At 43.0% G+C, this 23,637-nt stretch overlaps 1 protein-coding gene across 1 annotated transcript in view; it reads left to right on the top strand.

Annotated features, from left to right (window-relative positions):
* LOC120940503 (terminal nucleotidyltransferase 4B-like) overlaps positions 1-23,637 on the top strand; it is a 1,128,146-nt gene that overhangs the window by 352,708 nt on the left and 751,801 nt on the right. Inside the window, exon 5 of the mRNA XM_040353420.1 lies at positions 9,600-9,720. Within this exon, the coding sequence (XP_040209354.1) occupies positions 9,600-9,720 (121 nt within the window). The remainder of the gene's footprint in view (positions 1-9,599; positions 9,721-23,637) is intronic.

Here is a 23,637-nt window from a genome sequence, read left to right as displayed (position 1 = left end):
ACGGCACAAGGCAGGGATGTCCCCTGTCCCCCCTAATTTTTAATTTAGTAATGGAGCCCTTTGCTGTACACGTAAGATCACATCCTGACATAACAGGATTTGAGGTGGGCACTCGGAAGCATTCAATCAGTCTCTTCGCAGACGACATTATTATGATCATGACTAAGGTGGGTTCCTCCCTAGCCGCAACCTCTGAGGCACTAACATTATTTAACCGAGTCTCTTATTATAAGATCAATGAGAGTAAATCTTTTATCCTGGGGTTGGGAATTGACCCCGACACTCGCTCTGGACTTCAATCTCAGTATCCATTTAGGTGGGTGGACAAGGGCATAAAATACCTAGGTATTACATTGACTGCCCAAGTAGAAGACCTAGTCGGTGCCAACTACACCCCATTCCTAAACAACCTAGGCAACAAATTACAGGACCTTTCTTGGAGGGAGTCCACCTGGTCTGGACGCTTAGCCGCATTTAAAATGATGGTTTTGCCTCAATTCATCTATCTGTTTCGGAACCTCCCTATATCTGTTCCAACTAAATTTTTTCTAACAGCACAATCGCAAATTAATAAATTTTTATGTGTCCACAATAGTTAAGTTCATATGAAGGTGAACAGATGTTGAGGAGCAAATATGAAAACCACCACCACGAACCAGTAAAAAAATTGGAGGCTTACCACATGGCAAGCAATAAATGCTTGCGGCTGCAAACCCCAGCCAGGGCCTTTAGACGATCCTCACAGGGGGGGGTGGAAGGAGAAGATGATTGTTGAAGCCTCCAGCGAAACCACGATTTTTTTGAAGCGTGTCACAGAAAAAAACACTCAATGGTGAAGTATGTCATAACCAGCACACACATGAGGTATAAAGTGACTTAAGGGACCACCACCACCAGCACCCTATAAGTAGGAGGCTTACCAGAACATGTAAATAAAACAGCGAGTGGCTAAAACCCTAGCCTGGGCCTTTGAAACTCCTGGGCTGTGATAGTATGATCCTAAGAATCATCCGTGTTCAGTAGGTACATAGAGGGAGTAATGGAGCCCACATAGTGAAGTACGTTTTAACACTGTACGTTTAATAGATAAAAAATTGCACTTACAATATCAAAATAGGGATAAAAGCAGAGAAAAGCCGGCCGGCTCGGAACAAACGCCCGTCCACTCTGAACAACACGTCCTGCGTCAGCACGCTACCTTCCCGACGCGCGTTTCGTCATAAAATGACGTCATCTGGGGCACGGGCGACGTGCTGACACATCGCATGAAATACATTCCAGCTAAGCCAAGCCTCGATCTGAATCCACGGGCTAATTGACCGCTCATGGTGGCTGCGCTGGGACAAATTAAAAATGGAAAAATGAAAGTAAAATTGAAAAGGCCCTCTTGTGGTTGAATAGTATATAACAACCAGAACCTATGTGGGCATAAAATATACTTATATGCAAATGCAAAAATAAAAATTAGAAGGCCATCTTGTGGTCGAATTATATATAACAACAAGAGCCTCTATGGGCATAAGATATGTTTATATAGTAACAGCATAAAAAGACATTTATCTTAGAGGGAGGTCAGTTACGCTCTCCAGAAAAAATATATATTTTTCCTGTATGACTAACAGAGAACTATATAAATGCTTTAAAGATCAAAATAGGGCATATAATATTTAAATTACCGTACAAATGTGAATAGATCAGTGTCAAAAAAACTTCTTGTGTTTAACAGCTGTCATCATGATTCTTGGCTGAAGTCGGTGCCAAAGAGCCAATTTTTGCGCATCAAACGCAATTGCTCTAATGAGACCGACTTCTTGGACCAATCAGCTATTTTAATTAACAGGTTTTTGGAAAAGGGGTACAATTTGGGTTCCCTTACATCTACACTTGAGGAAGTTAAGACTGTTGATAGAGCTCAACTACTTAAGAGCAAACCACGGGACACTAGCAGGTTGCCTGTTGTCCCCTTTATTACCACTTTCTCTACTCAGCATTTTAGTGTAAAAAAACTCCTTAAAAAACATTGGCACATTCTCAAGAATGATCCAATATTGGGCCCTATTCTACCTGACAACCCTCAGGTGATATTTAAGGGTGGTTCGGCCTTGAGACATAAACTGGCTCCCAATGTTCTCGAACCACCTACTATTAAAACCACCTTCCTCAATTCCTTTACTGGTTTTTACCAGTGTAGGAAATGTCGGGTGTGTTCCCTTAGTGGCTGTACGCATAGAAGAACGCATAATTTTACTTCTACGGTCACAGGTGAACAACACACAATCAAACCCTTCATTACATGTGCGACTGAGGGGGTGGTTTACTTGCTCCAATGCCCCTGTGGGCTCCAATATGTGGGCAGAACCAAGAGAGCCCTCTCAGTGAGACTCAATGAGCACATCACAAATATCATAGCCGGTTTTTTGAATCACTCAGTATCAAAGCACTATTGCTTGGCACATAACAGGGACCCCTCAAAGACAATCTTCCTGGGGATTGACAGCTATAGCCCTCATTGGCGTGGTAGTCCACTAGTGAGGAGCATCTCTAGATCAGAAATGCTATGGGTCCACAAAATTAAAAGTTATACCCCATATGGACTCAATATCGAGGTTGACGTCAACGCTTTTATTGACAACTCTTGATTTTTTATGCTAGTTTGTGTTTATTTTATGGTCCACCCTATATTTGTGAACTCGATCTGAATGACAGGTGGACCCTTATGTTGGCCTATAACTGGGCCTATATATACACACAATTTTTAATTGGAGATACATTTTTAGACAATTTTGGTTCTATCATCTGATGCTGGTCATTAATGGGCCCTCTTTTTATATTTTTATATTTTTTCTAATTTCTTGGAGTCTTATATAATTTTTTATTCTTATTTTTATTTTTATCTAAATATAATCATTAATAATAATTATTTTTTTTTTTATTATTTTATTATCACAATTATTCACATTCACGAATGAACATTAATAGATATTTTTTATATATATTTTTTATATATATTTTTTCACTATATAAATAACTTTATGCCTCATGTACTTGAAGGCATATTAAATTTATCTAATCAATATTGAATATTTCACATTATTTTCATATTTCTTATTTTTTATCACATAAAAATAATTTTATTTTTCATGCACATGAAGGTATATTTAATTAATATTTAATATTTCACTTTATATTTTTTTTCACTTATCCTAGATTCATCTTGCAATTTAAATATTTATGCTCGAATCTAGGTCTTTATACGCATTAAATAACTTTTTTGATTACTTTCATTTCTCACAGTGCACAATTTAAACACAATAAGTTTTTTTGTCACTGATCTATTCACATTTGTACGGTAATTTAAATATTAGATGCCCTATTTTGACCTTTAAAGCATTTATATAGTTCTATGTTAGTCATACAGGAAAAATATATATTTTTTTCTGGAGAGCGTAACTGACCTCCCTCTAAGATAAATGTCTTTTTATGCTGTTACTATATAAACATATCTTATGCCCATAGAGGCTCTTGTTGTTATATATAATTCGACCACAAGATGGCCTTCTAATTTTTATTTTTGCATTTGCATATAAGTATATTTTATGCCCACATAGGCTCTGGTTGTTATATACTATTCAACCACAAGAGGGCCTTTTCAATTTTACTTTCATTTTTCCATTTTTTATTTGTCCCAGCGCAGCCACCATGAGCGGTCAATTAGCCCGTGGATTCAGATCGAGGCTTGGCTTAGCTGGAATGTATTTAATGCGATGTGTCAGCACGTCGCCCGTGCCCCAGATGACGTCATTTTATGACGAAACGCGCGTCGGGAAGGTAGCGTGCTGACGCAGGACGTGTTGTTCAGAGTGGACGGGCGTTTGTTCCGAGCCGGCCGGCTTTTCTCTGCTTTTATCCCTATTGTGATATTGTAAGTGCAATTTTTTATCTATTAAACGTACAGTGTTAAAACGTACTTCACTATGTGGGCTCCATTACTCCCTCTATGTACCTACTGAACACGGAGGATTCTTAGGATCATACTATCACAGCCCAGGAGTTTCAAAGGCCCAGGCTAGGGTTTTAGCCACTCGCTGTTTTATTTACATGTCCTGGTAAGCCTCCTACTTATAGGGTGCTGGTGGTGGTGGTCCCTTAAGTCACTTTATACCTCATGTGTGTGCTGTTTATGACATACTTCACCATTGAGTGTTTTTTTCTGTGACACGCTTCAAAAAATCGTGGTTTCGCTGGAGGCTTCAACAATCATCTTTTCCTTCCACCCCCCCCCTGTGAGGATCGTCTAAAGGCCCTGGCTGGGGTTTGCAGCCGCAAGCATATATTGCTTGCCATGTGGTAAGCCTCCAATTTTTTTACTGGTTCGTGGTGGTGGTTTTCATATTTGCTCCTCAACATCTGTTCACCTTCATATGAACTCAACTATTGTGGACACATTGGGACTGAGTTCTTCCTTTTCTAGTCCCCCATTGATTTGGGTTTACTGGCTTCATCAATTATCATACATCAATTTTACTGTTTAGATTTATTTAAGTTATTAGCGCAACATCTCCTTCTTTTTTCTATGTGTATTGTGTTTGTATGACACTTTGTTGTTGCAGCTTTGTTAGTAATTTTAACTGTTTCTTAGCGCGGTAACATTTTTTCTTTTGTTCAATAAATTTTTATGGCATGTCTCTCAAGGATTATCACATGGCAGCCATATTGGCCCAAACAAAGCATTGGTTTCCTGGCGGGGCTGCTACCAGATGGCTGGAGCTAGAAACCGCACAATGTTCTCGGTATACTTTATACGATTTAATATTCTTTTGCAGGACTCCAACCAGTGTTCCTCCAGATCTGTCGCCTACTATATTAGCCTCGTTGCAGACATGGAAGACATTCCTGAACGAACCTCAGGGGGGCTCTAGCCATAAGACCTTACATCTCCCTGTCTCAGGCCTCAACCTAGCTATCCCGAACCTAAACATTGGTACGTGGGAATCTAAGGGAATTTTGAACGTTGAGGACTTGAGCGTAGGCCCAGCAACCAAGTCCTTCCGGTCTCTCCAGATCGAATTTGGACTTGAAGGTAAAGATAACTATGCTTATACCCAGATATCTCATCTGCTAGCTACTCCATTCACATCGTCTATTACAGTCCCTTGGCGAGTGTACCTCTACCTATCCAATGCCAACTCGTCTATCAAGGGAATATCTCTATTTTATAACTTATTTGGCCAAAAAACTGAGTTTGATAAAACCCCTTCCATGAGAACCTGGGAACTAGACTTGAAGCGCTCCTACTCCTTGTCCCAGTGGAAGTTAGCCGTAGCGTCCAATTACAAAGCCACAAAGAGCGCTAATTTATGGGAGTTATCTCAAAAAATACTGCTTAGATGGTATCTGACACCTACGAGGTTAGCGGGCTTTTCAAAGGGACTGTCCCCCCTCTGTTGGCGACAGTGTGGAGAGACAGGCTCACTGATACATATATTGGGGAGGTGCCCTAAACTGGACTCCTTCTGGAGAGAGGTCTTTGACCTTATAGGGCGGCTGACTGGCTCCAGATTACCCTTCGATCTAGGTAGCGCAATCCTTTCACTGGGTATCGAGGCTATACCCAGCTCTCACAGATGTATTGCATCTCATATACTGTTGAGTGCAAGACTAGAGATAATGAGGCGATGGAGGTCTGTGGAATTACCCACTATAATAGAGGTGATTAAAACTACCAACCTACATATTACATACGAATACATGTTTATGGCTTCTCAAAATAATCTTGAACGTGGGCGACAGGTTTGGAACCCGTGGATAGCATGGTATAAACAGAATGTAAATAGGCCATAACATCAAACCTTTATATTAGAGGTATACTCTTCTGTCGTATCCTATGTTCTTTCTTTATCTTTACCTTTTCTGTATCTTTCTTGATTTTATTTCTTTTCTCCTCTATCGCTAATACATGGTTTGAGTTCAAGGGTCGGTGCTGGTTGTGGATTGGGGAGGATGGCGGGGCCTGGTGGGTTGGGGTCCGGCTTCCCGGCGGCAGTGTGATCCCTAAGGGGCGCCGGGGGTCTGGGGCCTTTCCTGGGGGGCTCTGTGTCCTCTTATATACTGCGGCTATAAGTTTAAACGTGCTGCTACACATGAAGCTGATGATCATACAAGTGAACTCATTTAGGATATTTTATTTTATTTAGTTTGTTTTATTTTGCCTAATTCTACTTTGTACTCTTTTTACTTCTGTTGATGTTCTGGTGTATATTGGTTCGGGATGGTTACAGTATGAAAATACGAGTTTTCATGAAGATGTATCTGCAAATGTGTAACATTTCGAGCCCATTGTTGGGCATTCCTTATTTTTGCCTGGACTTTTATACACCTTATGCTGTATTGGCTAATATGCTTTTAAAAATACTAATAAAAATTCATTGATTGAAAAAAAAAAAAAATGTGCATCCTACCAAAATATATTTACCTCTTTTAAGCCCCAACTATAGGAATAGCCCCCCCCATTAGTTTAAGCAAGTGCATACTCTATCCATCAAGTTTATCTGGGCACATAAACGCCCCTGTCACCAACTCACTGCCCAAACAGTACGGAGGACTAGCAAATCCTAATGTCTTGACATATGAGGCAACCCACCTAGGTAGGCTTATTTATTTGCGCTGTCATATGTTGCCAAACTCTGGGGGCAAATTGAACCAACTCAAATGGATGTATCATTAAAAGGTGCTCTGTGGTGCTACGAGGCACTACCATGTATCCTAAAATCGCACCCTGTGCTAGGTCCCACAATTAAACGTATATGCTTATACCTCTTTACACAGACCTCCCTCTACTTGAGATTTTTCTTTATTCCCAATCTTAGGGAACCCACAGTTTCATCCAGGTCTTCGTGATTTTCTTAAAACTACGCCAAGCTGGATGCTATCAAGCGTCACACTTTCTGGCTGACCATTGATCTTCCATTGCATCTTTAATGGAAGGCACAGGCCCCTTTCAACAAACATTTCGGCGTGCCCTTCCACTACATCATTTTCTACATTCTCTACCAAACCTCAAAAGTATTCCTCAAAAATTGTCAAATGCTGACTAAAGCCCTGAGGTTTTAGTCGGCATTTAACCACTTTTGAGGAATACAATTGGGATGAAGGGACCTTAAGTTCTGTCTAAGACCTACAATCTATTGATCACCCCTCCCGAACAACCACATCTACCATACTATGAGGAATTGGGAAAGGGAACTAAACCTCACAACAACAAAACGTTATTGGATTTTCCCTACAATCATCTATTTGTACGAAGATTCAGGTAACCAATAAATGTTGAGGTGTTTGGTACCATACCCCTCATATGCTACATCAATTTTACCCTAAAACCACCAAAGGCTGTTGGAGATAACAGAAGTAGAGGGGGAACATTGCTCCACATCTTTTGGTCCTGCCCCAAGCTTAAACACTTCCGGAAAGACGTCCGGATGATTATCCAAATATTCACAGATTTGTGAGAATCCTGACCATCCAGCCTTTTTCTTATTGCATGTTTCAACCATCCCCAGCGCAAATTATCAAAAAAAAGATTCTAGGTCACCTACTTAATGCCGCCAACGCCTGTATTCCTCTTAACTAGAAAAACACACAGCCACCAACTATCAATTGTGTGTGTTCACAAACTGGAAGAAATAAAAGATGGAAGAACTAATACTTAGAGCTGAAGAGGGACAGCTCTTTTTGGATCATAATTGATCGGACAGGCAATCTTTATCACCTCAAACCCTTTCCTTCATCGTCTTCAACCACGAGGAAAGGAGAACCAATCACCACCAAAGCTGAGGGGTACAGAGTGTACAAGTACATGGGTTAAACTAATCAGTGCCACCTCATTAGTGAAGATAAATTACTACTTTGCAAAATTTTATAACAAACTTTAAAAAAAATCTGTCTTTTTTTTTAGTTTAACAAAAAAAAAAACATGGTGATTAAATACCACCAAATGAAAGCTCTATCTGGCAAAAAAAAAATAAAAAATTAATACAGTAATGCAAGTTTCATAGTTTTTGAATATGCAGTCCCTGTTTATTACTTTTCTGCAATAACTCACAGGCTGGTACAATAAGTACTTGTATTAAAGCAAAGCAGTAAACGGTTTACAACAAACCCAGTAGGAAAGATACCCAGCCGGGTACACTCGCAGTAGTGTGACAGAAGCATTTTCCAGCCAGAATGACAGCGAATGTTGTGGGGGGAACATAATAGGGCCTTGCCTTCTAGTGCCCAACTGAGATTAAATCAAGAGATGTGACCTTTAAGCCCACACATGGTCAGAATTTCCAATGGGAAAAGTCCGTCTGAAATTCCGAAGGAAAAATAGAGAACCTGCTCTCTATCTGATGCTGTCGGTCTTTCCGACAGAAAACGTCCGATGGAGCATACACACGGTCGGAATTTCCAACCAAAAGCTCCCATCGGACCCTTTCTTTCGGAAATTCCAACCGTGTGTACGCGGCATAACTCATTGGGAGCCTTTCCCTAGCTTTAGTACTGACCCTAACGGACTGGGTACCTGTCCCTACTCTGTCCACTCGCAAAGTTTGGCGGGCAGCATCCAATGGGAAAGTTCCCCAGTGATCCAGGATGCCATACAGGAACCTGTTTACTCCTGATTTCCTCTCCAACAGTGCTGCTGCAGAGAGGGCGCTCTGCCATAGAGGACTGCATCTGTCTACAAGCTCACCCTAAGAAGCAGCTGCCCTGAAGTTAATGCATATAAATAGGGAGCGCTGCAAAGTCTGATTTCTAGTTTTTCCCTTTTCTGCAGTGTTTCAATGTGTGTGTAATCCACTAGAGAGCTGGTGTCAAGTCTCTGAAAAGTTTAAGCACAAAAGGCAGGAAAAAAAAGTACATCTTTTGAATATATTCACTGGAATGTATGCACATTGTTTTCTATTTAAAACGATGGAAGACATTTGGAGAGCTTTTAACATCTTGTTACCCACTGGCAATGCTGCCCTTGCTGTGCTAAAAATCTTAAGTTGTGGTGTTGGCCCTGCCCTGAACTTCCAATCTGTTAGACCAGGGATATGCATTTAGCGGAGCTCCAGCTGTTGCAGAACTACACGTCCCATGAGGCATAGCAAGACTGACAGCCATAAGCATGTCACCCAGAGGCAGAGGCATGGTTTTGTAACAGCTGGAGGTTCGCTAATTGCATATCCCTGTGTTAGACCAAAGAACTCATTGCAATCTCCTTGGAAAAAGAACTCTGGCAGGGCTGATAACACTGCATGGGACTTCAGTACATCAGACTGGTCAACCAACAGGAAGGTGGAAGCTCACTGGATTTCTGGCTGGATCATAAGGTATTTTTCTGTTCTTGAAGTCTTTAAAGGGAGAAAACTTTGGGTGAGATGTAGTGAAAATTTTCCCAGACCTATACCTCCATTCTAATTTTTAAAAGCATGTAGTAGATTATACATACAAACTATATAGTAATGTTTGTGACATAAGAGGCAATTGAAAATGTTGGTTTTGTATTAAATTTAATGCCAGTGAAGAAACCACCTTGTTTTTGTATCCTCACCTACTATTTTAATTATTTCCAGTGACATAGATCTTGTTGTTTTTGGAAAGTGGGATCACCCTCCCTTGCAACTGTTGGAACAAGCACTACGCAAACAAAATATTGCAGAGCCTCATTCCCTCAAAGTTCTGGATAAAGCAACGGTATGTGTGTAAACGCAAGCCCTGGGACCTTTACAACAATGTTTTAGAGTTGGGTATTGGTGTTGTAATCTGTGTGTTTTAGTTTTCCAAATATTAAAGGTACAGTGGGTGACTGCGATATTTTGTTTTTAGCACGACAGCATCGCGCTGATTCTCGGCAACATGGTGCCGACATCTCGCACTCGCTGAAATAGACAAAGCACATTCCAGCGAGTGCGTCATAGAAGCGATGGGAGATCCGACTTGGATTCCCGCCAATTCTAGCGTCGGCATTTGGTACGCATTCCTGAGAGGAAGAAATCCACGCCAATTTTTAAATTAAAAACCGGCATGGGTTCCCCCCCCCCAGGAGCATACCAGGCCCTTAGGTCTGGTATGGGTTGTAGGGAGACCCCCCCTACGCCGAAAAACCGATGTAGGGGATCCCCCTACAATCCATACCAGACCCGTATCCAAAGCACGCTACCCGGCCGGCCAGGAAGGGAGTGGGGATGAGCGAGCGCCCCCTCCTGAGCCGTACCAGGCTGCATGCCCTCAACATGGGGGGGTCGGGTGCTCTGGGGCAGGCGGCGCACTGCGGGGCCCCCCCACCCCAGAGCACCCTGTCCCCATGTTGATAAGGACAGGGCCTCTTCCCGACAACCCTGGCCGTTGGTTGTCGGGGTCTGCGGGTGGGGGGCTTATCGGAATCTGGGAGCCCCCTCAAATAAGGGGGCCCCAGATACCGGCCCCCCACCCTAAGTGAATGGATATGGAGGCCCCCCTGTCTTCTTTAGCTCTTTAAGCAGGGAGGGCTTCTTCTTTGCCGCCGTCTGGTTCTCTTCCGCTCTCCGGGGGGGGGGGGGGCTTCTTCCGCTGTCCGGGGGGTCTCCTCCGCTCTCCGGGGGTCTTCTCTGCTCTCCAGGAGTCTTCTATTTTTGCCGCTCTCCACTGTTGACTCGGCGCACCCCGGTTCTTCCTCCCGCTGTCCGGTGCCTTCTCCTTCAGGGCTGGCCGCCGTTATACTAGCGGCGGCCAGTCCGCTCTTATGTGACGTCATCTTCTTCACTTCTTTTCTTCTGCCTTCTCCCGATGTTGACTCGGCGCCTCCTCTCGCTTCAATGACGGGTGCGCGGCTTGCATCTGACTTATATAGGCCTCACAGTCCCATCATGCTCCGGTACCTACCCACGTGGGTAGGTACCGGAGCATGATGGGACTGTGAGGCCTATATAAGTCAGATGCAAGCCGCGCACCCGTCATTGCAGCGAGAGGAGGCGCCAAGTCATCATCGGGAGAAGGCAGAAGAAAATAAGTGAAGAAGATGACGTCGCAGAAGAGCAGACTGGTATAGCGGCGGCCAGCCCTGAAGGAGAAGGCACCGGACAGCGGGAGGAAGAACCGGGGTGCGGCGAAAATAGAAGAAGACTCCTGGAGAGCGGAGAAGACCCCCGGAGAGCAGAAGGAGAGCGGAGGAGACCCCCGGACAGCGGAAGAAGCCCCCCCCGGAGAGCGGAAGAGAACCAGACGGCGGTGAAGAAGAAGCCCCCCTGCTTAAAGAGCTAAAGAAGACAGGGGGGGCCTCCGGAGCAGACTAATAAATTATTTTAAAAACCCTGTGTTGTGTGTTTATTAACTTTAACACTTTGCCTCCAGGTGAATGGGTAGGGGTACGATGTACCCCATATCCATTTACTTAGGGTGGGGGGCCGGTATCTGGGGCCCCCTTATTTGAGGGGGCTCCCAGATTTCCGATAAGCCCCCCACCCGCAGACCCCAACAACCAACAGCCAGGGTTGTCAGGAAGAGGCCCTGTCATTATCAACATGGGGACAGGGTGCTCTGGGGTGGGGGGGCCCCGCAGTGCGCCCCCCTGCCCCAGAGCACCCGACCCCCCCATGTTGAGGGCATGCACCCTGGTACGGCTCAGGAGGGGGGGGGCGCTCGCTCGTCTCCACTCCCTTCCTGGCCGGCCGGGTAGTGTTCTTTGGATACGGGTCTGGTATGGATTGTAGGGGGACCCCCTACGTCGGTTTTTCGGCGTAGGGGGTCTCCCTGCAACCCATACCAGACCTAAGGGCCTGGTATGCTCCTGGGGGGGGGAACCCATGGCGGTTTTTTATTTAAAAATTGGCGTGGAGTTCTCCCTCTCAGGAATGCATACCAAATGCCGACGCTAGAATTGGCGGGAATCCAAGTCGGATCTCCCGTCGCTTCTATGACGGCTTTGTCTCCATCGCGGCTGGCCAGCTCGGCGCTGGCTCCCGCGATGGGGCTCGTAGGTGGTCAATCTCGCCGAGAAAGGGAGCGAGATTGACACAATATCGCAGTCACCCACTGTAGCATTTTAGCCTTTTGAACTCTGGTTGTTAGGATGGTGGCTGTCCTCATCACAGCTGTTAGTGTGGATTTATTTTTCTTCTGATGTTTAATAGGTTAAATAATAATAATAAAAGCCCTCATCTCTCCCCTCTCCCAGTGTGATTAGATTTGTTCATCTCATTACAGATCCTTTTTTTGCATTGAGAGGCACAGCCTTTGATCAATGGATCATACAAAGTGCAGTGCTCCTAAATACACAATCGCTGCATTTAAGCAAATTAGAACCCACTTTATAATATAAAGTGATGAGAAATGTGAACAAACCAATATATTCAACAAAAAGTGAAAAATCTTGCACTAGAATGGGAATTTGGAGGCAGAATGTTCTACAATGATTCATACAGTATACCATAAAGCATCTAATTTTAATACAAATATTAAAACACCAGTGTGATAAAGCAAACTATTGTATCAAGAAACTGTTGATTCTTTATGGCCTGATGTGTTTCATGGACTTGATCCACTTCAGGGGCCATTAAAGCACTTATTTACACAATAATTCTAAAGAAACAAAATTTTAAATGTATCATTCGTTATTTATATGGTAAGGGTATAGTACCTGCAGGCACATTGTGGATGGGGGGGAAAAAAATATCCCATGGACCATTGGTTGGAACAAACTAGGGGTGCACATTCTTGCATGGACCTTCCCAGTATGCCGTAAGTTATAAATTTGAATAAACGGGCAATGTATATATTTGCTAGAGACCTCATAGGGCACCGACTTGGACACCACCAACAAAACCAGTGCTTTCTCTCCCAATGACATCAGTGCACAGAATAGATGTTCAAGAAATGTAACAGCTTGTCGAACAGCTGGCATCATTATACTGCGGCAGGTCGGCATATTCCCGCGAGGCGTCGTAGCTATATGTCGGACCTTTAAGCAGGAATAGCAGGCACGTGATGACTGCCGGCATGAGAGCCAAAACATACAAACACCTGTTCTGAGAGGAGAGACAGATCGTGTGTTCCTACTAGCTAGAAACAATTGTCTGTCTTCTCTAGTCAGTTCCTTCCCCCTACAGTTAGAACATACACTGAGGGAACACAGTTAACCCCTTGATCGCCCCCTAGTGTTAACCCCTTCCCTGCCAGTGACATTTACACAGTAATCGGTACATTTTCATAGCACTGATCACTGTATAAATGTCAATGATCCCAAAAATGTTTTTAAGTGTCCGATCTTTCCATCACAATGTCGCAGTCCTGATTCAAAATTGCAGATCACTGGCATTACTGGTAAAAAAAAAAAAATCCAAATCTTTCCCATTGTTTGTAGACCCTATAACTTTAGTGCAAACTAATCAATATATGCTTATTGCAATTTTTTTTTTCCCTATTAACAAAAATATGTAAAATATATTTTGACCAAAACTGGTGAAGAAATTTGATATAAAAAAATTATTTTGGGGCTATTTATTATAGCAAAAAGAAAAAATTGTGTTTTTGTTTTTTAAAAATTGTCGCTTTTTTTGTTTATAGCACAAAAAATAAAATCCGCAAAGGTGATAAAATGCCACCAAAAGAAAGCTCATTTGTTTGAAAAAAATGTCAATTTTGTTTGCGTACAGCGTCGCATAACCATGTAATTGTTAGTTAAAGTGACGCAGTGCCGAATCGGCAAAAATGGCCCGGTCAGGAAGGGGGTAAATTCTTCCGGTGCTGAAGCTCTAAGAGAAGGAGGCCAGATGACATACTATAAAAAATAAAAAAAGTGTGTGTGTGTATATGTATGTATGTGTGTGTGTATATATATATATATATATATATATATATATATATATATATATATATATATGAAAAGATCAACCCCCTCTTTCTAAGAATTACTTCTAAACTCATTTCGGTGTAGATAATCACCTCAATGGCACACAAAGCCATTTGACTTTCAGCTGTGATCATTTTGATTACCCACTTTATTACCCAGCCATAGTCAAATGACGTCCACAGATGGGATCTCCCATCCTGGGTGGATGTCATATGACGTCCTCGGCTTTCTGCCGCTACTGTGGGCCCCCAGGGACCCGCAGAGCGGGGATCCGGTGTGTCCCTAGGGACACAGCCGCTCCCCGATGGGGGTAATGAAGTGGCAGCGGAGCTTCCTGAGCAGCTGACAGGCTCCTATATGCAGAGCTGCGGCGTGCGGCGATCCGGTGTGTCCCTCTGGGCATAGCCGATCCCCGATGGGGGTGATGTAGCAGCGGCGAAGATTCCGGTATATCCCTTACCGGTTTGATCATGCAGAGGCGTGCACGGTGCCCGCGCGTACCCCGCCGATCCGGGCTGAGGCTTTTCCTTTTGGATACAGCCCAGCCCCGATCAGGGTAATGAGCCAATGAAATTTGGCTCTTTACCACGTGATCGGCTGTGTCCGATCACAGCCTGTCACTAAATGTAAACAAAACCTATTGTGTAACCTCTTGTGTTGCAAAGTTCTCCTCTTCACACACCGATCCAGTGTGAGGAGGAGATCGTCAACAGTGAGTTACACACTACATGTATTACTGTGCCCAGATTGCCCCCCCTAAATAAAGAGTACCTTTCCATCAGGAGTACCTGTCCCCTCAGTACCCGCTACCAGTCCATCAGAAGTACCTTTCCACCAGACCAGAGTACCCGCCACCAGAGTACATACAGCCACTATGTTCAGAAAGGTTTACACCCCAGAAGAAGCATACCAAATGCTCTCATGACCGATGATTCCGGTTCTGAATATGAGCACCCTGAAGGCAGCACAACAGGATCCGAATCAGAGGAGGATGCATTCCGTCTAAAAAGAAGATGGCCCGACCACCAGGCAGCTACCCAGAGGGCCAGTACAAGCGCTGCTAGACCCCAGGAGGAGAGGCCCAGTTCAAGCACTGCTAGACCCCAGGAGGAGAGGTCCAGTGCAAGTGCACGCCAAAGTAGGGCCCACACCCCACTTCTAGAATGCTTGGCAAACCCATTGTGGCTGCCTTCTACCTCAGGGTCAGCCATGATCCCTCCTTTCACAGCACAGCCAGGTGTGCAGGTCAACACTGCAGGTTTTTCCAAAATATTTGTTTTAAATTTATTTTTCCCCGACAAATTGGTTTAAGTCATCGTGGACCAAAACAACCTTTTTGCCCAACAATTCATTGCAACCAACCCCAGCTTCAGCTATGCCCGCCCTTCTGAATGGAGACCCCTAACAGCGGTGGAGCTTTAGATTGTTTTTAGGCCTAACGCTTAACATGGTGCTTACAAAAAAATGTAATGCATAGTGTGACAGGAAGTCAGGTAAATCTGTGGGTGTTGTCACAGATGGGAGATACACTTCTGCCTTGTTTAGACAAGACACCAATTGGTATTAGGCGTCGGCTGCAGAAGTAGCCAGAAAAGGTTTAGGGCGTTGGAAAACTTCAGCTGTTCAGAATGAGGCAATTAATGCCTCTATAAGTAATCTAGAGGATTACCACAAATTGCTCCATCCTGAGGCTTTGTGAGCAAGGAGAGCAGTAGCTGAAAGTCTTCTGAGGAGGTGAGGTGGAGATTGATTTTTCTGTGTGATAAAAATCAAAAAGAGACTATTGTTTTTCTGCTGTATGACCAGCAGTGTCTGCCCAGCACTAGGCTGTGCCAGACTCCATAGATAGGTTCCTGTGTGGAAGGTAGACGCCCCAAGTGGGCAAGGTTTATTTTATGTTTGATTTTGTTTATGCTGTTTGGATGCTTGCACTTGTTTCCAGCAAGATGGAAGAATAAACCAAAATCTTTGTTTTCAACCGTCTTCGACTGCCTGTCTGTATAAATTCAGTGTGTAGTGAACCCATCCAGGTGGTCACACACCCCGCTACCGAGCTAACCTCTTACATATGGTGGAGAATGCGGGCAGTTAAAGTAAACCCAAAATGGAGGAGATACTGAAACAGCTGGCTATAGCAAATGCAAATCAACAGCAGACGAATGCAGGTTTACAGCGGAGCCTTGCAGCTCAACAACAGGCTCACGCAGCTCAACAGGCTCACCAAGAGAGCATGGCAGCTCAACAACAGGTTCACCAAGAGAGCCTTGCAGCTCACTGAGAGAGCATTGCAGGCTTGGAACAGAGACACCAGCAGCAAATGGAGGCCATCGTGACACAGCTTCAGAGACAGCAGACCGAGGCTGGGAGTCAGGCCAGTAACATACCGACTTTTCGGGTAAGACCCTTATTGCCAAAGATGACTGCAGATAAGGACCCTGAGATGTTTCTTTTTTTTTTTTTTTTTCCACTTCAGACTCCGCTCACACTTGACAACGAGACTTGCTCACGGTTAGACCGCCCTTAACGTCTCTCCAGTGGCTTTGCATCATGCGTGGGTTTTTCTTTTCTTTTTTTTTTTTTTTTTCCTTTTTTTTTCTTAAACAGTTGCAAATTTGTCATTTTTTTTTTCCTTTTTTTTTTTTTTTGACCCTTTAGTTATACTTTTTACGTTTAACAAGTCTAACTACTTTCTTAATACGCTGACATGACTAGCCCCTTTTTTTTTTCCCCTTTTTTCTTCCCCCTTTTTTTTTTTTTTTTTCCTTTCCCCCCCCCCCCCCCCCCCCCCCGGATCTGTGTGCCTTGCAATCTTCTTTTTGTTTTCTCACTTATCCACTTCTGTCATTCCTTGAACAAACTTTTCCGAAAATTTAAAAACTTTCCATTTTTCCCACACCTCATTATATCTATCCACTCCTCCTGTCTCTCCACAGGCCAGGTACTCCATCTCTTCTATGTATTCCACCCTTTCTATCAATTCTTTAATTGATGGCCTTTTTGGGTGAAGCCAGTTTTTTGGAATCAGGGCCTTTGCTGCATTTAGCAGCACTGGAACCAAGGTTGTTGCGTATTGTTTTTTTGTTTTTTCAGTTCCATGAAATAGACAGGTCAGTGGGCTACACGGGATCCTCTCCCCTGTTATTTTTTCGATATATTCCAGGACTTCTTTCCAATATTCCTGTATTCTCGGGCAATCCCACCATATGTGCATAGTTGTCCCTTTTTGCTTACAGTTCCTCCAACAAAGCTCTGAGTTTTTTGGATGGATTTTATTCATTCTTGATGGGGTCAGGTGCCATCGAACCATACACTTATAGTTTGCTTCTATGGAAGTTATATCTGAGGCATAATTATAAACTGCACCTATCATTTGTGATTTGTCAATCCTTTTACCCAAATCGCTTTCCCATTTTTCTAGACAGGGCAGTGTTTCCTGGGTCTCGAGCTCCGTTAATATTCCATATGCTTTTGATATACCATGTGTCAATGGCCCATCTATATTGCATATTTTTTCTATTAGGTTTAGTGTTTTTTCTTCCCGAATCGGTTGTGGTAGTGTGCTCACAAAGTGATTTAACTGTAAATACTCCCATTCACTCATCCGTTGATCCCCTTCTCCCACTATTATATCCTGTCTTGCTTTTATTTTTCCCCGTGTGACAATATCTTTAAATTTTTTCTCACCCAGTTGCTTTCCGAAACGTGTTCCATTTCCTGGTGGGAAGAAATTTGTGCCTGCTAATGGGATTAATGGAGAGTTATACTCCCATTTTTCCCGTCTAAATAAAATGTCCCATATTTTAAAAACATTCTTTGTTATACTATGTGTGTTTGTGCCCAATTTCCTCATCTTAGGTGGTATCCAAATGTTTCTATTTAATTGTGTATTACTTATTTTATCTTCCATACGTGCCCATTTTTTTTTGGTATGTGTGTTTGTCCATTCTACTAACCTAGCTAAATTAACGGCAAAATAATATCTTTTTATGTCGGGGAGCCCCAACCCGCCTCCTTTTTTTTTCAAGCTCAGCTGTGTATAGCTTATTCTGGCCTTTTTACCTGCCCATATATATTTCAAAATTATTGTTTTCATTACCTTAAAGAAGCTTTGCGGTATCTTTATTGGGAGCATTTGAAGTTTATATGTTATCTTCGGTAGTATCATCATTTTAAACGCATTTATCTTACCTATCCAGGAGATGTGTTTTCTTGCGAGATTTTTCAAGTCTTGGTTAATGTCATTAATTAAGGGGACAAAGTTGGCTATGTAGAGTTTTTCAACTGTTGGTGTGATCTTTATTCCTAAATATGTAATAGCTTCCTTTTCCCATGTAAATGGGTAATCCTTCTGAAGCTCTTCTGCTTCTTTTTTTTCTATCCCCACATTTAGGATTACTGTTTTTATCGGATTTATTTTAAAGTTGGAAAGTTCACTGTATCTTTTTATTTCCTTTATAACGTTAGGGAGGGAAACTCTAGGTTTAGTCAGATATAGGAGTATGTCGTCTGCATACGCCGCCACCTTGTGTCCGTCGTCTCCCACTCTCACCCCCCCTATGTCCGGATTTTCCCGGATTTTTGCTAACAGTGGTTCCAGTGCTATTACATATAGGAGGGGTGAGAGCGGGCACCCCTGTCTGGTTCCATTTTTCATTTCGAACGCAGACGACATACTCCCATTGACCTTCACCCTTGCCGTCGGGTGGCTATATAGTTTTTTTACCCATTTCAAAAACCTTGGTCCCAGACCTATATTTTGTAAAGTTTCCATCATAAACCCCCAGTCGACTCTGTCAAATGCTTTTTCAGCATCTAAAGACATGAGTACGACTGGGGGTTTCTTTTTTGGATCCTGTTGTAGTAGCAGCAGGGTCCTTATGCTATTATCTCTCCCTTCTCTGCCTGTTACAAAGCCTGCCTGATCTATATTTATTAATTCCGGCATTAAACTTTTTAACCTAGTTGCTAGTATTTTCGCATAAACCTTTAGGTCTGCATTTAACAATGCTATTGGTCGATAGTTAGAACACGACGTTCCATCTTTTCCTGTTTTAGGGATTATAGAAATACTTGCTAGCAGCGATTCTTTTCTTATTTCCTCTTCCTCTCCTATTTTATTGAAGTAATTACACATCTCTGGGACCAAAAGTTCTCTAAATTTTTTATAATATTTAATCGGCAAGCCGTCGGGGCCTGAACTCTTACCACCCGGCGTTTCCTGGAGGGCTCTATAAATCTCCTCCTGAGTTATAGAGGCATCCAGGGATTCCCTGTCGTTTTGAGTTATTTTAGGTAAGTTCACTTCTTTTAGGTATTCCTTGATTTTCCTTATTCTAATATTTTGTAGCTCTTGAGTTTCGTTGATTCTTATTGAATATAATGTACTATAATAAGTCTGAAAAGCTTCCGCGATTTCAGATGTCTTATATTTCATAAGGCCGTCTTGGTTTTTTATTTTTTCTATGTAATTTTTTATTTTTTTTTCCCTTGATATTCTGGCTAGATATTTCCCTGGTTTGTTCCCCCATTTATACCTCTTTTCTGACATTTTTGAATATCTTCCTTGTTTCTACCTTCATCAAGTCTCTGAGCTGGGCCCTCTTTATCACTATTTCTTGATATACCTCATTTTCTCCTCGCTCTTTATGCGTTTGTTCCAGTTCAAATAATTCAGATGTTAATTTTTTCATGTTTAATTTTCTTATCTTTTTTTTCCCTGCTCCAATTGAGATTAATTTCCCTCTAATGTATGCCTTATGGGCCTCCCAAACAGTTGCCAACCTTACTTCTGGTGTATTATTAAGAGTAAAATATTGTTCCAAGTCGATTTTTACTGTATTGTTTACCTCTGTGTCCTCTATGAGTTCTTCATTTAAGTTCCACGTTCCTTTTCTTTGCTCTATCTCTTTGAATCTTATTTTCACTATTACCGGAGCGTGATCTGAGATTGTGGTTACCCCTATTGATGTTTTAACTACGTCTTCCAACGACTCATGGTCTACCATTATATAATCCAATCTTGAATATGTTCCGTGCACAGAAGAGTAATATGTATAGTCCTTTTTGTTTGGATATGTAATCCTCCAAGGATCTATTAAACAGTGACTATGCATTTTTTTTCCTAATATTCTTAGCTGTTTAATATTTCGTCTCTGTGCTCCGGACATATTATCCGGATGGTAGTCCATTGAAAGATTGAGGTCTCCTGCTAAAATTACTTGACCTTGCTTGAAGTCCATTAAAACGTTCAAGAGCCCCCTCAGATACTTATGAGGTTGTCTGTTTGGACAGTATATGTTTGCGAGCGTATATTTTTTCCCTTGGAGAACCCCTCTCAGAAACAAATAACGTCCATCTGGGTCAACTTTCCTATCTTCTACTGTAAAAGTGATGTTCTTCCCTATTCCTATAGCAACCCCCTTAGATCTCTTCTTTGGGGAGTCCCCGTAGTACCAAGTGGGGACTGCCCGAGAATACAGTCTAACATTAGAGTCCAAAGTTATATGTGTCTCTTGCAGAAAAACTATTTCAGCGGAGTACCTTTCGACCTCTCAATACCATATGCCTTTTTTCCGGGCAACTGAGACCTCTTACATTATATGTTATAAAATTTATATTTGTCATTTCTTTCTCTTTTTTTTTTTCATCTTTCTCTGATAAGTATATTTTTTTCCGTTGCAAGACACACAGATCTAAGACCCCTTTCCCCCCCCTCCTAATCTTCCCCTCCCCCCTCTCCCCCCTCCTCCCTTCTCCTCCCCCCCGATCTTTCCCTCCCCCCTCCCCCCTGGACCCCCTCTCCCCCCCCCATCCCCCCCTCCAATCATACCTTACCCCTTTGGTCTTCATGTGGGGTTTTTCTCTCCCCCCCCCTCCCCTCCTCCCCCTTGGTCAGCCCTTGACCCTTTGGTTATTTGGAGCTTTTTTTTTTTTTTTTTTTTTGGCGCTTTAGCGCTCTTTTGCTCCTCTGGCTAAGGTGGAATTCTATTTTAGCCCGGTCTCCTATCCCTCAAAACTGGGGAACAAGTGAAGGAGTACTCTCCGGGTCCCCCCTCTCCCCCATCCCCCGCTAGTTGCTTACTATCTTAGCCCCTCCCGTCCCCCCCCACCCTCCCCCCTCTCCCCCCCTCTTCTCCGGCAGACAAGATCATTAATGATTTTTTGGTATTGGGATGCCTAAGCTGTTACAAAATTCTGGTATTTCCTCAATAAACCTCAGTCTTGCCGAAGTCCCGTTTTTCCTCCCTATTAAACATGCTGGGAATCCCCAGTTATACTGAATATCTTGCTCCTGTAGGATCCCCAACAGTGGTTTTAAACTTCTTCTTCTTTTTAACGTCTCTTGGGACAGGTCTTGGAAAATTTGAATATTATGTTGATCATATTCTAATGGCGACTTCCCTCTCAGCTTTCTCCAGAGTTGGTTTTTCTCTTCCCAACTTTCAAATCGCACAATAATGTCTCTTGGATAATCCTGTGGTCTCTCTCTGGCTCGTCTTATCCTGTGCGCTCGTTCTATTCTTAAGGGGGCAGTTATTTCTCTTTCTAATATTGGGTTACAAATTTTCCTTATTATTTCTGGCAAGTCCTCAGTTTGTGCGGTATCTGGAACTCCGCGTATTCTAATATTCTTCCTTCTATCTCTATTCTCCTGATCTTCTAATTTATACGCCTGTTCTCGTTGATTCATTTTTAATGCTTTTATTTCATCTTCTAGTTTTTTAACTGAGGTTATATTAGAGTCGACTTTTTTCTCTACTTCTTCAACTCTTTCCAATATATGCCCCATATTTTTCTCCATTCTTTCCATTTGCGATTTGATTGATCTTTCTAAGGCCGCAAACATTCCTTCCATTTCCATTTTTGTTGGTAGGAGTGTCATGTCCTGGATTTCTTCCTTATTTCCCTGTTCTACTTCACTCTCTCCGTCGTGGTCAGGTCTAGTCTCTAAGAATGTTTCTGAGAGTGTTTCTAAGTCTGTCAGTGTGTTGGTAGCCCCTTTTTTCTTGTCCTTTTTCTTATCTTTTTCTGTCTGGCTTCCTCTACCCGTTAGTAATTTTTCGACGGACTGGCTATCTCCGTTTGTCCCATGTGTTACAAATTTACACATCGGGCCTGGGCTTTGGCTTAACCGGGGGACCTTTGGGATTGCCCCCCCTTTCGCTCCCTTTCCCCTTGTGGTCATCTTCCACCCCTCTTGGTTTTAGAGTAATCTTGTTTACCCGTACTCTTTACTGTGTCCGTGATGCGCCCATGCTGTAACAACCAGAGGTTTATAGACGTTTTGGGCCTGAGGGGGCTTACCAGTCTATGTGAACCCCCTTTCTCTCTCTAGTTACATAAACAACAACAACAAAAACAAAAAAAAAAAAAAGGGGGGGGAAGAGGACAGGCACAGATAGAGCTCCAAGAGGCTTTTCTATTTTATGAGGTTACAGAACTGGCATGAAGTTTTTGGGAATAGTAACCCAAGAGGATCCTACCGGGTCCGTCACTTGGATAGGTCTCCCGCCTGTGCAGCACTTTTATGCTAAATTGAGCTGCATTTTTTTTTTTTTTTTTTTTTACCGATGTTTTTTACCAATGCTTATCAGAGCATTCTTTTTGTCTCACTACAGTTCACTACTGAGGCCGGGGTGCATTTCCTTCAAAGGAGTATAGCTGTGAGCCATGCGACTTTACGTCCGGCTGGCAGGCTTTTCGAGCGAGTTTCTCAAGAAATCTTGGGTGCCACATACATATACTTCCGATATGCCATTCAGCTGTTAAAGTTGCCTATAACATTTACTCGCGAGCGCCCACTACTGCCTGTTTATATATAATCTATCTGTAGCTTTCTTTTAAAATTACTGTCAGGATTTTCTTCTTAGATACATTATTCAGCGTGCTCTACTTTTAGGTGTTTTCTCCCGACTCAGGTTAAGGATACTGAGATATTTCTGCTCTTGCGATTGGGTTAAAAATGTTTGGGGCACACAGTTGCTAACCCCTCTTACTTTATATCAAGGTATAATATAGATTAATTATCCAAATGTCCCAATGTCCAAATGTCCAAGTTATCAGAATAGAAAAAGAAGGTTAACAAGGGAGGTAGCCGCCGATAAATATAGTTTGTTCACCCTGGGAGTAATCTTAATAAGCACACGTCCCTTATGTAGCTTATTTCTTATCTTCATCCCAGTCTCATAAGAATTATTAACACCTCTATTGCAAGTATCTCATTAATATTAGTTCATGAAAGAAGCGTTGTACTCACCATTTTGATGAATGCGGTGTACTCACAAGTCCGTTGGTTTTAAAAAGACCAAGAAGAAACTGTTGATATACATTTTTATTCTTACCCGCTTGTTGGTGATATTCTTGGAGCCAGCTACTTACTTACACACTTCTCTCTCTTTTAGTTTAGCTTTGAGATACTTGAGCTACAGGCTACTAGGTGCTGGATCTCATTCATGTCAGCCTCTGCTCCCCATGTGGGGGAGCCCACACACCGTGGTCCACCGCGACTCAGTGCAGCTGCACGCACACCCCGGAGAACGGGGGGAGGGGGGGTTCCGAGCGCACGAGCCGCTCTGCTTTCTCGAATGGCTCGGTTCACATCGCCTCGCTGCAGCCCCTCCCGCTCTGTGTGCTCTGTGTGTCCAGGCCCTCCGAGCGCCGTCCTCGCACTCACTACACTGCACGCCTCACCACCGCTCCGTAGGAAGAGCCGTACACGCTGCAGGCCAGGAGAATCTCAGGCGGCCAGGATCAGAAAGAGGGGGGTGAAATTACAGCACAGGGAC

This window comes from Rana temporaria, chromosome 5 (genome assembly GCF_905171775.1).
Source record: "Rana temporaria chromosome 5, aRanTem1.1, whole genome shotgun sequence".
NCBI lineage: Eukaryota > Metazoa > Chordata > Amphibia > Anura > Ranidae > Rana > Rana temporaria.
This window is presented reverse-complemented; position numbering and strand designations above follow the sequence as displayed.